At 37.1% G+C, this 16,861-nt stretch overlaps 1 protein-coding gene across 10 annotated transcripts in view; it reads left to right on the forward strand.

The window, feature by feature from the left end:
• Positions 1–16,861, forward strand: part of m1ap (meiosis 1 associated protein) — a 75,603-nt gene that overhangs the window by 39,000 nt on the left and 19,742 nt on the right. For all 10 annotated transcript variants that reach the window (XM_062065181.1, XM_062065188.1, XM_062065185.1 and 7 more), the window contains exons 3-5: positions 12,234–12,496; positions 12,564–12,761; positions 16,639–16,810. In XM_062065181.1, coding sequence (XP_061921165.1) covers positions 12,239–12,496; positions 12,564–12,761; positions 16,639–16,810 — 628 coding nt within the window. In that variant the 5' untranslated portion in view covers positions 12,234–12,238. The remainder of the gene's footprint in view (positions 1–12,233; positions 12,497–12,563; positions 12,762–16,638; positions 16,811–16,861) is intronic.

A 16,861-nucleotide genomic window follows, 5' to 3' on the forward strand; every position in this document is an offset into this window, starting at 1 on the left:
CAACACATCAGCGAAAGTCCAGTCCATAGTGGGGCCAGCAGGAAACCATCCCGAGCGGAGACGGGTCAGCAGCGTAGAGATGTCCCCAACCGATGCCCAGGCTAGCGGTCCACCCCGGGTCCCGACTCTGGACAACCAGCACTTCATCCGTGGCCACCGGACCTGTGGAACTCCCCCTCCATAAGGGAAAGGAGAGCAGAGGAGAAAAGAAAAGAAAAGAAACGGCAGATCAACTGGTCTAAAAAGGGAGTCTATTTAAAGGCTAGAGTATACAAATGAGTTTTAAGATGGGACTTAAATGCTTCTACTGAGGTAGCATCTCTAACTTTTACCAGGAGGGCATTCCATAGTATTGGAGCCCGAACAGAAAACGCTCTATGGCCCGCAGACTTTTTTTGGGCTCTGGGAATCACTAATAAGCCGGAGTTCTTTGAACGCAGATTTCTTGCCGGGACATATGGTACAATACAATCGGCAAGATAGGCAGGAGCTAGACCGTGTAGTATTTTATACGTAAGTAGTAAAACTTTAAAGTCACATCTTAGGTGCACAGGAAGCCAGTGCAAGTGAGCCAGTATAGGCGTAATATGATCAAACTTTCTTGTTTTTGTCAAAAGTCTAGCAGCCGCATTTTGTACCAACTGTAATCTTTTAATGCTAGACATAGGGAGGCCCGAAAATAATACATTACAGTAATCGAGACGAGATGTAACGAACGCATGAATAATGATCTCAGCGTCGCTTGTGGACAAAATGGAACGAATTTTAGCGATATTACGGAGATGAAAGAAGGCCGTTTTAGTAACACTCTTAATGTGTGACTCAAACGAGAGAGTTGGGTCAAAGATAATACCCAGATTCTTTACCGAGTCGCTTTGTGTAATTGTTTGGTTGTCAAATGTTAAGGTGGTATTATTAAATAGACGTCGGTGTTGAGCAGGACCGATAATCAGCATTTCCGTTTTCTTAGCGTTGAGTTGCAAAAAGTTAGTGGACATCCATTGTTTAATTTCATTAAGACACGCCTCCAGCTGACTACAATCCGGCGAGTTGGTCAGCTTTAGGGGCATGTAGAGTTGGGTGTCATCAGCATAACAGTGAAAGCTAACACCGTATTTGCGTATGATGTCACCTAGCGGCAGCATGTAAATACTAAAGAGTGCAGGGCCAAGAATCGAACCCTGGGGAACTCCGCACGTTACCTTAACATAGTCCGAGGTCACAAATCGATTATTAAAATAGTTGGCGATTAATTTAGTCATCGATTCGTTGGATCTATGCTACGCGCATGCGCAGAGGCAATTTTTATTATTTGTATTTGTATTTTTATTTTTTAAATTTTTTTATAAACCTTTATTTATAAACTGCAACATGTACAAACCGCTGAGAAACAATAATCAAAATAAGTATGGTGCCGGTATGCTGTTTTTTTTCAATAAAATACTGGAAAGGATAGAAATGTAGTTTGCCTCTTTTATCCGATTATTAATCGATGTAATAATCGACAGATTAATCGATTGTCAAATTAATCCTTAGTTGCAGCCCTAATATAAATATATATATAAATATATGTATATATATATATATATATATATATATATATATATATGTATATATATATATATATATATATATATATATATATATATATATATATATATATATATATATTAGGGCTGCAACTAACGATTAATTTGATAATCTAAATTAATCGTTAGTTGCAGCCCTAATATATATATATATATATATATATATATATATATATATATATATATATATATATATATATATATATATATTAGGGCTGCAACTAACGATTAATTTAGATTATCAAATTAATCGTTAGTTGCAGCCCTAATATATATATATATATAGATATATATATATATATATATATATGTATATATATATATATATATATATATATATATATATATATATATATATATATATATATATATATATATATATATATATGTATATATATATATATATATGTATATATATATGTATATATATATATATATATATATGTATATATGTATGTATATATATATATACATATATATGTATATATATATATATATATGTATATGTGTGTGGGTATATATATATATATATATATATATATATATATATATATATATATATATATATATATATATATATATATATATATATATATATATATATATATATATATATATATATTAGGGCTGCAACTAACGATTAATTTGATGATCGATTAATCTGTTGATTATTACTTCGATTAATCGATTAATAATCAGATAAAAGAGACAAACTACATTTCTATCCTTGCCAGTATTTTATTGGGAAAAAAACAGCATACTGGCACCATACTTATTTTGATTATTGTTTCTCAGCTGTTTGTACATGTTGCAGTTTATAAATAAAGGTTTATAAAAAAATATATATATATATATATAAAAAAACTTGCCTCTGCGCATAGCATAGATCCAACGAATCGATGACTAAATTAATCGCCAACTATTTTTATAATTGATTTAATCGATTAGTTGTTGCAGATCTAATATATATATATATATATATATATATATATATATATATATATATATATATATATATATATATATATATATATATATATATATATATATATATATATATACACACACACACATATATATATATATATATATATATATATATATATATATATATATATATATATATATATATACACACACACACATATATATATATATATATATATATATATATATATATATACACATATATATGATAGATAGATAGATAGATAGATAGATAGATAGATAGATAGATAGATAGATAGATAGATAGATAGATAGATAGATATGAATTAAAGTAACTTTTTACACAGTTACTTTACATGCAGTCAGCTTTCGGCCACCGGCCATATTTTTTTAGGCCCCCAAGTCAAAAAGTTTGGACACCCCTGATGTATAGTATTCTTGCTTCAAGTGAGCACCTCACATGCACACGCCTAGCCAATGTTATTACAAGCTTCTAAAGTATTCATACTTATCAACGTTAAGAGCAAAATACTTCCCGTAATGACTTTCCTAATCGTAATGCCACAAGCTGAAAGAGGTTCTGTGTGGATGAAAGATCACAAGACTTTATCTGTATTTCAAAGTTAAAGCTGATTTAAGATGAAGACTAAAGTGATTTTTTTTTTTTAATTTAGGTTCAGCACTAAAATGATCCCTTCGTTTTTCCAAACCGAAAAAAAAAAGGTTTTCTCTAGCTGTAGTAGGACAGTGGAAATATGCTGTCTTCATAGTGGCCTGGAAACAATATGGTTTGGCAGGGGATTTTTTTTATTTCATACTGTTTCCTTTCCATTTTATATAATTTAACTAAAACTTCCCAAGACTGTCAAAAACAGTAATATCATCCCTATGATCAATCAACCTGAACTCGACAATGTAAATCTTAATGAAGTGAGGATTAGGTTCGAGTGACAAAGCAACTGGTGTGCATAAAAAGCAAAAGTACACACCAAACTTTGTCCTAAATCCCTAAAAGTAAATCGAAAAAAGCACTGCGGATTAGCCTGCTGTTACAAAGCTCCTGTTGACCTAAAAGACTGTTTGTGCTCATCACAATTTTATTTCAAGGGATACTGCTGTATTCTTATGTGTAACCTAATGCAGGAGATCCCCATTGTTAAAAAAAGTTAATTTCTAAGATTAGCTGAAAAACGTGAATAATGTTCTCACTAGGATTGTCACAATACCATAATATTAGTAGTCAATACCAATACCTATTAATTTCCTTGATTAATGATACTTATTCGATACCATGACTAAAAAAAAAAGTAATTAGGGATGTAACGGTGTGACAAAATTCCACGGTACGATATTGTCACGGTATTAAGGCCACAATACGATATTATTGTGGCATATGTCCAAAAAAAATGATTATACCCGGGTATACCTGCAATATTTATATAAAAATCACGTCCGCATAGCAGACCTGCTGACACCACTCGTTGGCGTTTACGTCCGGTTTAGGTAGCGCGGTTTTCGGTGACCAAATCTTTTTTCCGGCAGTCAAGTTTTTGGTACAGCACCTGTCAATAGTGTGCAAATAATAGGCTATATCAGCGTTTCTCAAAGTGTGGGGCGCGCCCCACTGGTGGGGAATAGAGACATGACATGGGGCGCGAGGAACGGGAGGAAATTTCACTTTAATTTTTATTTTTTATTATATTCTTAGATATTTTTTTTTACTATGCTTTCATTTTCTATACACACTGTAAATCACTTTGTGATTCTGTCTGTGAAATCTGCTATATAAATAAATGTAAATTACTTATTTTTCCTGTAGGCTTTACATTTCTAGGTAGGAGCGAAAGTTTGACAGACATAGCAACAGTAACAAATGGGGGCGGGGCTAAGCGGAAGCTTTGTGAATGGCGAGTCACTGTGCGAGGATTTGCTGTTTTGCAAATACATAAAAAATAGAGCCACTGCTGATGAGCTGTTCAAGATAATGGACAGTTTCCTCAAAGAACACGACCTTAAATGGGAAAACTGTGTGGGCTTTTGCTCTGATGGCGCACAGACCATGGCAAAGTCAAGAAACGGGCTGCAGGCTCTAATAAAGAGGGTTGCGCCAAATGCGCATTGGACACACTGTGTCATTCACCGGGAAGCACTCGCGTGAAGGCAGCTCAGCCCCGAACTCAATGAGGTTTTAACAGTGGCAGTGTCAAGCCTGCAACCCCGATTTGAAAAGCTGTGCAGTGCAAAACAGGCTCATTGCAGCCACTAATGCTGGAGTACTGTAAAACTCATGTTCACTTGCCCTGTCTTGCCAAATGCATTAGCTCCTCCTTTTTTTTTTTGCAAAGATTGCAAAGTGGCACTTTTATTTTTATTTATCATTGAACTTGATGCAAGTTATTTGATTTATTATTGAACTTGATGCAAGTTATTTGATTTATTATTGAACTTGATGCAAGTTATAACACTTTTTTTTATTTATTATTGAACTTGATGCAAGTTATAACACTTTTTTTTATTTATTATTGAACTTGATGCAAGTTATAACACTTTTGTTTTATTTATTATTGAACTTGATGCAAGTTATTTGATTTATTATTGAACTTGACGCAAGTTATAACACTTTTATTTGATTTATTATTGAACTTGATGCAAGTTATAACACTTTTTTTGATTTATTATTGAACTTGATGCAAGTTATGACACTTTTTTTGATTTATTATTAAACTTGATGCAAGTTATAACACTTTTTTTTATTTATTATAGAACTTGATGCAAGTTATAACACTTTTTTTTATTTATTATTAAACTTGATGCAAGCTATAACACTTTTGTGTTATTTATTATTGAACTTGATGCAAGTTATTTTATTTGATATTAAACTTGATGCAAGTTATACCACAGCTGCACAGTTAATTTATTTATTATTAAACTTGATGTTATTTTATGTTATTGAGTTTGAATGTATAAAACTTGATGTTATAACATCAACTTGATGTTCAATAAATTTGAAAATGTTAAGCTTGGCATTAGCGTTCTGTTGGGGCGATGGGGGCAGGTGGGGCGATGGGGGCAGGTGGGGCTTGAAAACTCCCCCTTGTCCAAAGTGGGGGATGACAAAAAAAGTTTGAGAACCACTGGGCTATATACTGTATATAAAAATTCATACTGTAACAACCAGCTAATGTTAATGTTTTATGCTTTTGTGGTTTGGATTTGAAGTCAGTTTTTCCCATGTTTACAAACACACACTGTCGTGCCTGAAAGTGATTGGCGGAGAATGAGAAAGTAATGCTGTCTGTCCGGCGGGGAAGCAAAGACTCAAGGAGACGAAAGTGTTTTCATTGGAGGTAAAACCTGTTGGAATTGTGCCGTTGTTTGTTATCATAAGATTGGCGATAAAAGTTAAAAATAGTGTCGGAATTTGTGTGATTTCTTCTGGGGGCTACAATATATTACCCATCCATCCATTGTCTACCGCTTGTCCCTCTCGGAGTCGCGAGTCTGCTGGATCCGATCCCAGCTGCACTCAGGCGGAAGGCGGAGTACACCTTGGACAAGTCGCAACCTCATCACAGATGGACAGACACTATTCACACTCACATTCACACACTATGGCCAACAACAATAACAGCTATTCTACCTTCTAAAAACAACAGCAGTGGCATGCAGCCTTCAATTATATAATAAAAAAATATATATATTGTTCTTAATATTCTTTCAATATTATGATAGCAGGACATCATCATGTAATGTGTAATGAAATAGGCTCAAAATGGCTAGAAAATATTTTTAAAGACAAATATTTGTGTTGTTATTTGTTATTAGTATTAACGTTTCAGCGTTTGCTCATTACGTTATACCTTTTTGCTCTATTTACCCAATGTTGCAGTTTTTTTGTTTGTTTTGTTTATTTCATTTGTACAATGTGCCACAGGCTCATAAAGAAAGAGCTGCATTCAGCAAATGGCCCCCAAGCCACACTTTGCCTTCCTGGTGAAATGAAACCAGTGGTGTTCAAAGTGTTGCCAAATGACAGAAGAGCGTCTTTAGGCTCTGTTTTCTTTGCACCTATAGGCATGATAAAGGTTAGGTTGCATGCTTGTGGAGGTTTCCTGCACCTTTGGTAATGCACACTCCCTGGGCTTGTGGTGGCGGATCTCAGCACTTATTCGCACGCAAATACTTTTGTTACCGAAGAAATGCACCAAACAATATACAGCTTTCTCACTTTTAATATGTAACCAAAGTGCATCACAGATCATTCACATCTCTCACACGTTTTATTCTCTGGCAAACCAGCCACGTGTGAGGTGTGTTTTGAAGCAGAGTTACGCCACACTTACAGTTATACTCACTGCCATAGTTTAATTATAATTTGTTTACGAGCAAAGGCAAACCTTAAATGGCAAGTCCGCTTTCATAACAGGCTTCCACGAATAAGTAAACATATGTGAAACACTGGCCATTTTTTTTAAAACAGCAGGCATTCTACTTCGGCACTAATGAGAAAAAATGCGGCGTGTCGGGGTAAAAGTGTGACGATACTGAAAAAAGGAGGTATCGATGTATTTTTGGCGCGTGAACTTTGTATATATATCATAGATACTTTTGACAACCCCAGTTGTTACCTGTAAATTGCCTATTTTTTACACTCCAAGCCAGGGATTCTCAAACTGTGTGCACCATTAGTGGTACATGGGCTCCAAATATTGGTATGCCAAAGTATCATTTGATTAAAGCACAGTGTTTTATTTTTCTATATTCAAATCAAATCAAATCAAATCAACTTTATTTATAAAGCACATTTAAAATTTACCACAGGGGTAGCCAAAGTGCTGTACAATGGGCAGGTTAAAATAATACAAGAACCGAGCAAACACAACACAACACAAACAGAACACGATAAAAAATAAATAAATAAATAAAACATAAAAACAGGTTCACAGCAGGTGTATTATGGGGCGCCATTGCAGGATGGATATCACTCAGTGTTAAAAGCCATGGAATAAAAGTATGTTTTTAAGAGAGATTTAAAAACAGGAAGAGAGGAGGCTTGTCGAACACTCAGAGGTAGGTCGTTCCAGAGCTTGGGAGCAGCAGCAGCGAAAGCTCTGTCACCTCTAAGCTTCAGCCTTGTGTCCGGGACCGTCAGTAGCAGCTGATCGGCTGATCTTAGGGATCGGGTGGGGCAGTAAGGCTGAAGGAGGTCGGAGAGATATGTTGGCGCGAGGTTGTTTAGACATTTAAAAACAAATAAAAGGAGTTTAAAATTGATTCTGTAACGCACAGGGAGCCAGTGAAGGGACGCTAATATAGGGGTGATGTGCTCACGTCTGCGGGTCTGTGTTAGCAGACGAGCAGCAGAGTTCTGCACGAGCTGCAGGCGGGCGAGGGAGGCCTGGCTAATGCCTATATACAGGGCATTGCAGTAGTCTAAACGAGTCGAGATAAAGGCGTGGATTAATTTCTCAAGATCATGTCCTGATAGAAGCGGTTTCACTTTCGCTATTTGGCGTAATTGATAAAAGCTTTTTTGTACGACGCTGCTGATTTGTTTTTCGAATTTAAAATCTGAGTCAAACTTTACCCCCAGGTTTGTGACACAGTCGCTGAGATACGGGGTCAGAGTGCCGAGGTCAACGTTGGGGGAGGGGGAGCGACTTGGACCGAACAACATAACTTCTGTTTTGTCTTCATTTAGGCTCAGGAAGTTAGCTGAAAGCCAGGCTTTGATGTCGTGCAGGCAGTCAATAAGACGTTGAACCGTGTTATTTTGTGCCATGGGAAAATAAATCTGGCAATCATCGGCATAAAAATGAAATGCAATATCGTACTTCCTAAAAATAGAACCAAGGGGGAGAAGGTAAAGCGAAAATAAGATTGGGGCAAGGATTGAGCCCTGGGGAACCCCATGTGGTAAAGGAGCTGTGGAAGACATAAAACTGTCTATTTTTACACAAAAACTCCTGTCGGTTAAGTACGACCGGAACCAGTTGAGGGCGGCGCCCTTAATGCCCACACAGTTCAAACACAATGTTAGTGTTCAAACTGTGTGTACTGTTAGAGTGGCTAAAAATATTACTTTTATTTGTTAATAGGCCTGGACGATATGGCTAAAAATAAAATCTACAACTTATTCACTAAAAACTCGATTTAACGATTTTTTTCAATACTTTTTAAAGAAACCAATGAACACAAAGGACATAGGTAAAATACTTCTGTAAATAAAAATGTAGCAATTCACATTGCATTCAAATAAACTCCAATAAATCAAGAAATATACTATAATCAATAAATAGTCATACAAATCAATCAAGTTAAAACTTATGTTTTGAATAAAATAATTTTATAATTAAACATTTAATATTGTACATTGTTTGCAAATAAACAATCAAGTAAAACATTGGGATGACTATATAGTTTTAGTAAGTGGATAAACGCAGGCTTTCCCTGAAGTATTCTGGGCTCCTTGTTAGTGTGTGCTGATGTTAAAGACAATGTACACTTTATTGCACGTGTAATATATCACTATATTGCTGATTAAATGTGTTATAATTCCACAAGAGTTTTGCAGCAGCACACACGCGTAGTAGCTGTCCTGTTTGGATGTGCAGAGCAACTGTTTTAGTGATCACTCTGTGCATTGTTCTCCATACTGTACATGGTGCCTTGTAATTCCACCACAGTAAGATTCTTCTTAGGTTGAGTTGTTGTTGCGGTCTTGTTTGCCTTGTCAAAAGTTGCATTTCCCCCACTCGGCTCGACGCTGTTTCAGATGCTGGAATAAGTTTGTTGTGCTGCTGCCTTTTTTTTTCCAAGAACCTTTACAGCGTGCAGTCACTTGTTCCACGCCTGTTGCTGATAATCTAAAGCAATGACAACACTTTTCTTTTCTTTGTAACAATTGTCTCGCTCTCGTTAGCGTTCGCATTAGCCATGTTTTGCTAGGCTTGTGGATCTCTGCTAAAGAATTAAGTGGGCGGGCTACGGCTACGTTAGCTCATGGGGGCAAAAAACTATGCCGGAGCAAGAGGAGAAAAACAAAGAATTTTTATTTTTTAAATGGTCTGCAACAAAAAACTTGAGTTTATCGATAAAATCAATATATTGCCCACTATCGTATTAAATAAAACCCCTGCCTTGTTTTTAATGATTACTTAGGCCCGCACCGCTAATATATTTTAATGTTGGGCAACTTGGTCATTATGGTGGTATTTGTAGACCCAAGTTTTTTCTGAGGTGGTACTTGTTGAAAAAAAGTTTGAAAAACCACTGCTCTAAGCCCTATAATATGTCAATTTATACCCACCAGTGAGTGATGACATAAGATGATCGATAGGCGAAGCCTCTTTGTTGTGGCTCCCTTCACAGAGCTTGGAGATTTCTTAAATACCCGAGTGGAGGAAATACTGTATGCATTTGTCGCCCTACGGCTAGCTAACCATGAATATGTCCCAAATAAGAATGATCCAAGAAGAAAATGGAGAGTTTAATTATGCCTTCACTGCCGGCATACCTGCTTTCTTGACATGGGGATTCTTCATTAACATGTTCCTCTATTTAGGCCTACAGTGCCCTAACCTAAAACCCAAAGAAATCACAATGTTAAAATTGTGTTTTCTGTTTGTTACTAAGGTGTTTCTTGTTGATTTCCTGCCACACAAAGCACAACAGCCATTATTCTGTTAGGCCACGCCCTTTTCAGTTAGTACGCCCTTCTAATATTCTTCTATGATAAAGTATTTTTCTCCAAGTGAGTGCCACACATGCATACGCGCCTTTTTACAGAGAGCAGGAATGGGCGGCTTTACCCACAAATAAAAAAACATAGACAAGAAGAAATACCCAATTTTTTATGGCTGTGAATATTATATTGTGAGTAGATGGGGATCCACTGTACAGGTGCATCTCTATAAATTCAATTCAATTCAAAGTTTATTGTCATTGCACAGTAAGAACACTTTTCTCTGTACATAAAACAATATTTATGTAATGTTCAAGAGTTAAATTAGACAAAGATATCAATTGGAGGCTCAGAAGTTTTTGCAGTTCATTTTTTTATTACAGCGTGAACATGTAATGTACAAATTTAACTTTTTGACCATTTTTTAAAAAATTTGGAGATAATAAATTTTAGATTTGTATTAGCTGTGAAGTACAATCATCAAAAATCTTAAGAAATTAGGAATGTGTCCTTGGAATATTTTAGTTTTTGTGTAGTGAATCTATAGAATATGAGTTTCATATTTAGATTCAAACCTCTCAAATAAATGAGCTTTAAAAATGTTCCAGAAAATAATTGGGATGTGCCTTTATATCATCCATCCATAATATTTAATACAGCATTAAGTGGGGCGCGGTATAGCTCGGTTGGTAGAGTGGCCGTGCCAGCAACTTGAGGGTTACAGGTTCGATCCCCGCTTCCGCCATCCTATTCACTCCCGTTGTGTCCTTGGGCAAGACACTTTACCCACCTGCTCCCAGTGCCACCCACACTGGTTTAAATGTAACTTAGATATTGGGTTTCACTATGTAAAGCGCTTTGAGTCACTAGAGAAAAAGCACTATATAAATATAATTCACTTCACTTCACTTAAGTCTCTGATACATGTAAATGAGCTACAGGGGAATAGAAAGTGTGTTTCTGTACAGTGAAACAATCTTTGGCCAGTTATTCAATGGACCAGTTGTTTCCGCTACCCTGCTAGCTAGGTAACGCCAATGTTGTTACAATGTCAATAATACCTTGTCAGTAGTTGACACATCTTTCACTTTGTAATATTTTCTGAAATGTTATATGAACAATGTTCATAATTGGTAACATCTGTATGAACTATTAGTGGGTAAAATTAGCAAAGACAACTGCTAATATTTGTAATTAGCATTATGCTAATGAGCACAATTAGCCAAAATGTACTATTAGTTATATTATTTTTACTGGTGTATACATATCAGTGCTAACTGATAAACAAAAATCAAGACGAAAGTGTAAAGTCTGCTTGGGTAGTTACTGATTTGTGTTGTATCTTCTATCATTTATCTTTTGTAATGCTAGTTGCAGATTAGCTATGCTCACTCAGCATAAATACGTACACAGACATGATGGAGCTGAACATCTGTGCTTCCAGTGTGGTATGATGTGAAAATGGTGTTTCTGTTAACAAAAAGGCACTGATGTATGATGGGCTAACTTGAATTCAGTCATTTAATTACAGGTATGTGAGCTTGATGGAAAGGCTGTGGTGGGCCGGATGTGGCGGTTAAAGTTGAAAAGCTTTATACCCCCTTTTAATATATATAACATCCTTGCTGCACTAATGTAATGGTGAAGGTTTTAATTAGCACCATCACAAGCCAGGCTATCAATTATGAGACGACTAAGCCACTTAAAACCTAGATTTTCTTTTGGTTTATGTCATTTTCTGTTTTTACTTAATGAGGTTCTTTTTATAGTTGTGCTTACTGCTGATGATTGTGACTGTGGCAAAGTGTGGGGGGGGGGGGGCTTTGTTGGTTTTTTAATCATTTTTGTAATTACTGCTTTGGCTTGTTTCCGTGTGGCCTTTTAAAACCTCCAATAACGTTCCTTTTTGCTCTGCTCAGCCCTTTTGATTTGATGCTGATAATGCAGTGTCAGGTTTGTGTGGGTTTGACACTTAAGCGTGAATATAAACATGATTTTCTTCTTGTTTTCAGGTGACATGGATAACAAAAAGAGATCATACGGTTCCGCCAACACTGAAAGCTTGGTGTACTGGTCGTCCTCATTTCTACGACAACCAGCAAGGGTCCTGATTGTAGAGGCACTGCCGCCCTGGTGGTCCAACACCTGCCCAGTACTCTGCGATGCTCTTGATAACTTCTTGTCCCTGGCGTGTAGTCTGGATGGACCCTGTAGACTCCCACACCTCAGTTTGTACTCGCTCAGCAGGCAGCAAGAATGTCTGCTTCCATTTGTGGTAATAAACATACACACAAGAACTTTGCTCTGTTTTCTGGCCTCTCATTCTTTCCGGTCTTTGTCAGCAAGTTCGTGGTAACCTGGCCAGGTTGCGTTCCTGCGTGGAGGAGCTGAGGTCGATCCCCAGCGAAGGCTGCAGCAGAGGAACAGCCAGGGGAGGCGAGATGCTGCGACAGGTGGTTCTGGACAGCCTGCAGCAGTTCAAACAGTACATGAGACACATTGAGGCCAACAGCCAGGCCAACAGTCACACATGCGTCGAGGTGAGCACAGAAAAACAAACACGAATATCACATAAGGATTGCTGTGTGTGAGGGCTGTTGAAAAGCTCTTTTTTTACCCGACGTCAGCTGCGTATGCTTAATTTCCGGTGGGGAGTTTGTACATATACTGCAAAAAATTACTTTATGTGCTTTGTATTGCTAGCGACGTGCTTTAACCTCTTTTCAAAGTACAGTTGTTGAAAGACACATTTTAAAAAGGTTTAAAAACTGCCAACTGTCCTTTTAAGCGCTTCTTCCATGAGCCTGTCCACCTCGAGGCAGTTTATGTACACTTCAGTGCAGGGAATGGGCTCGTTTCATCCGCCGCTGAGCCATCTGTCCACAGGGATTTGTTCGACTGTTATCAGAGAAGCTGCAGTAGTGCTTTTGCTCTGAGACGATCCAATCAGCTGGAACAGAATGTCCAATCACTAGCTCAACAGCTTGTTGCGCATACTTCTCACATGCACTATCATTGGAGTGCATCAAGATGTTTTTTATTTCCCAGTCAAATGCAGAGGGGAAACAGCAACATTCAATAATAATCCCATTTATATTAAGGCAGGGGTCCCCAAACTTAAAAAAAAATTTGGCCGAGCGCGAGGATGTCACGTTATCGATGTGAAAATGCATTTTTAGATGATATGATTTGCCTGAGCGGCTAGGAGACACCGAGAGTAACAAGCGGTAGAAAATGGATTAGAAAGGACAGATTTTTAAAAAATAATAATACAAAAAAAAAGAAAAATGTTTTTTTTGTTTGATTGTTTTTTACTTTGGACTTCCCACGGGCCGGATTTTGGACGCTGGCGGGGCCCTGTATTAAGGTATCATCACACAAACACTGATGTCTGTTCATTAGGGATGCAAACTACACAAATCTAGTTTTTCTCGTCAAATTATAATATTATTTTCTACTAGCTCAATTCAAAAAATATTATTCAGCACACGCAGATTGAAAGATTTCAGTGATGTATGGTTTAAAGTAGAAAAAAAAACATGTCATAAAATTTTAAAAGTTGTCAAAAGTTCAATCTTTTAAACTACTGGTTTGCGCTTTAACCAGAAAATTAAAAATGTTATGTATTTATTGAGGATATCCTTCATTTGTGATGAGGTCCCATAATAAACTGCAAAACCTTCCTGAGTGGTGAGCGGTGTCCAAAGTGCAGCTTGTCATTACATGGCCCATGGCACATATAGACATAAAATAAATCCTAAAACTTAAAATAATTGGAACAACAAGGCAAAAAGCTTTGTAAATGTAAAGAGAAATGGCTGTTGTTGCTAAAAAAAAATTCAGCTTTTTAATAAAAAGTAAAAACAAATTATAGATACATCAAAGTAGCCCTAGTTTGGACACCCCTGGTTAAATTGCCCAAAAATTAGACTCTTGAAATTAGGGCTGGGCAATATATCGATATACACGATATATCGCGGGTTTGTCTCTGTGTGATATAGAAAATGACTATATCGTGATATTCGAGTATACGTTCTCACGCAGTTGCTTTTAGCTGCAGGCATTACACTACAGGCTCTCCTCGCTCTTTCCTGTGGCTCCTTCTCACAGACAGACAAGCGCACCTTCTTACACCTGTCACATACTGTCACAACATACGTCACATACGTATACACCCTCGCGCAGCAAAGAGGTAGCAGCATGGGTAACGTTAGCTGTGATGCTAGCGGAGTGGTGCGAGTGGTAATGAGAGAGAGAAGGTGCGAATCTGGTAACAAATGAAGGAATAATTAATTCCCCCAAAAAACAGCAGGGGGTCCATCATCTGGCGGTGGTTTGGCTTCAAGTGAGAATATGTCGAACAGACAACTGTAATTTGTCAAGTGTGGGGCAAAAGCGTTGCTATAAAAAGTAGCATTACTGCTAATATGTTGCATCATTTGAAAAGTCACCTGCTACAGAATGAAGAGTGCTTACTCCGCATGTCAACGTCTCCGTTCGGTGCCACACGCCCACACCATCAAAATGGGGCGGCATGGCGTAGTGGGTAGAGCGCCCGTGTCAGAAACCTGAGGGTTGCAGGTTCGCTCCCCGCCTCTTACCATGCCGTTGTGTCCTTGGGCAGGACACTTCACCCTTGCCCCCGGTGCCGCTCACACTGGTGAATGAATGTTGAATGAATGATAGGTGGTGGTCGGAGGGGCCGTAGGCGCAAATTGGCAGCCACGCTTCCGTCAGTCTACCCCAGGGCAGCTGTGGCTATGAAAGTAGCTTACCACCACCAGGTGTGAATGAATGATGGGTTTTTAACATGTAAAGCGACTTTGGGTACTTAGAAAAGCGCTATATAAATCTCAGGTATTATTATTAAAATGCCGAGGCAAACATTTCCAGATCAACACCGTATGAAAAAAAATAGTGATTTTTTTAGTTGTGATTTCCTTCTCTGCATGAAAGTTTTAAAGTAGCATATATTAATGCAGTATGAAGAACAATGTTTTAATGTAGATACATAGAATCATCATACTGCTGTGATTATATGCATCAGGTGTTCATTCAAGGCTAAGGCAAAATATCGAGATATATATTGTGTATCGCGATATGGCCTTAAAATATTGCGATATTAAAAAAAGGCCATATCGCCCAGCCCTACTTGAAATCAAATAACGTTTGCACAATATTCTAATTGAGATGCACATTTCCGTTACTCTAAACACTTCCTTGCCAGCAGCTGTTGTGTTTGTCTTGTCACAAGGTGAGATAACAATTGTCCTTGAGGACAGTTAAAGCTTAAGTTTTCTGGCTTAGAATCACACACACAGCATGCAGTATAATTTACTAGCACTGTTTTATTGTTTTTTGTGTCCCCAAAGTGCAGCCACAGCTCCAAAGAATGTTTTGTTAAAGAAAATGTCCACAAAACAAAAAAAAAACTAAAAAAAACCCCAGCTGTAAACATTCAGAAGAAATCTCCACAGAGTTTCAAGTTGAACCGAACGACACGTTAGAGGGTTTTTTTCACATTAGATTTTTCTGTCAAATTTTTACTACATTTTATGTCCGATATAAAGCAGTTCGATGTAAACCAGGCTTTTGACCCCGAATGTTTGCTTGTTTTTTCTCCACCAGAGTCAATCGCATAGGGTTTTTTTTTCACCAAATTACTGGTGATCAATACAGTATCGACGCTACCTACTGGTGGCTCACTGTTTGCCGGCCGTGACCTAAAGCAGATGCGACAAATGTTTATTTACTTTCAAGATGCCGATGTAAAAAAAAAAGGGGTAAAATTACGGGATAAACTCGGTCAGGATTTTGTGAACTCCAACAACCGTGTTATCTCGGACTTTGAGTGTAGTGTTTGAGTGAGTTATATTTATTTTTTTATCATTACTTATTTTACTTATTTTATCTTAAATTTATAATTAATTTTATTTGTTATTATATTATTTTGTCTTATTATATGTTTATCTTTGCTCACATTATTTCTTCGTTTTCCTTCAACATTGCATAAGCTATACTTTTTCATGCAATTATTTTGTTGTTTTTTGCTCATATTTGCTTATTAGTGTCTTATTTTTTCCAACTCCATTTCCTTCTTTCCTTCATCATTGCATTAGCTATTATCCATTGCTATTCATTCTTTATTATTTTATCTTTAATTAGAAAATGGTGGCACCTAAACACAGGAAGTGAACACAATGACAACATTTTGTAAGTGTGAACATGTAAAAGACATGGAGGGAATTGAATTATCAGTAATAGGTTTTAAGTAAGGCGTATAATATACAAGTTCTGCTTTTTCACACTCTTTTTTGGACTTGTTGAATTGTGTTCATTTTGTGATGTTCTTTAATTTAACTTGTTGAAGATGTCCAAAAAATTAAAACCATATACATATGTTTTTCATATTTACAGGTTACCGTGGTGACTGGCCGGCCTGGTCGAGGCGTTGTTCACTTTTTGGAGAACGGGCTCACGGATGCTGACCTGGTGCCACTCAAGCGTCTCCTGGTGGTGCAGCTCCACACTGAGGCAGAGTGCGGTGAAGATGCTCCCTCACCTGAAGCCTCACGTGATGCCAGCGAAGGTAGGAAGGAGGATGAAAACAGGCATGTCTCCTATCTCTTTCCTGAGCAGA

This window comes from Entelurus aequoreus, linkage group LG12 (assembly GCF_033978785.1).
Source record: "Entelurus aequoreus isolate RoL-2023_Sb linkage group LG12, RoL_Eaeq_v1.1, whole genome shotgun sequence".
Lineage (NCBI taxonomy): Eukaryota > Metazoa > Chordata > Actinopteri > Syngnathiformes > Syngnathidae > Entelurus > Entelurus aequoreus.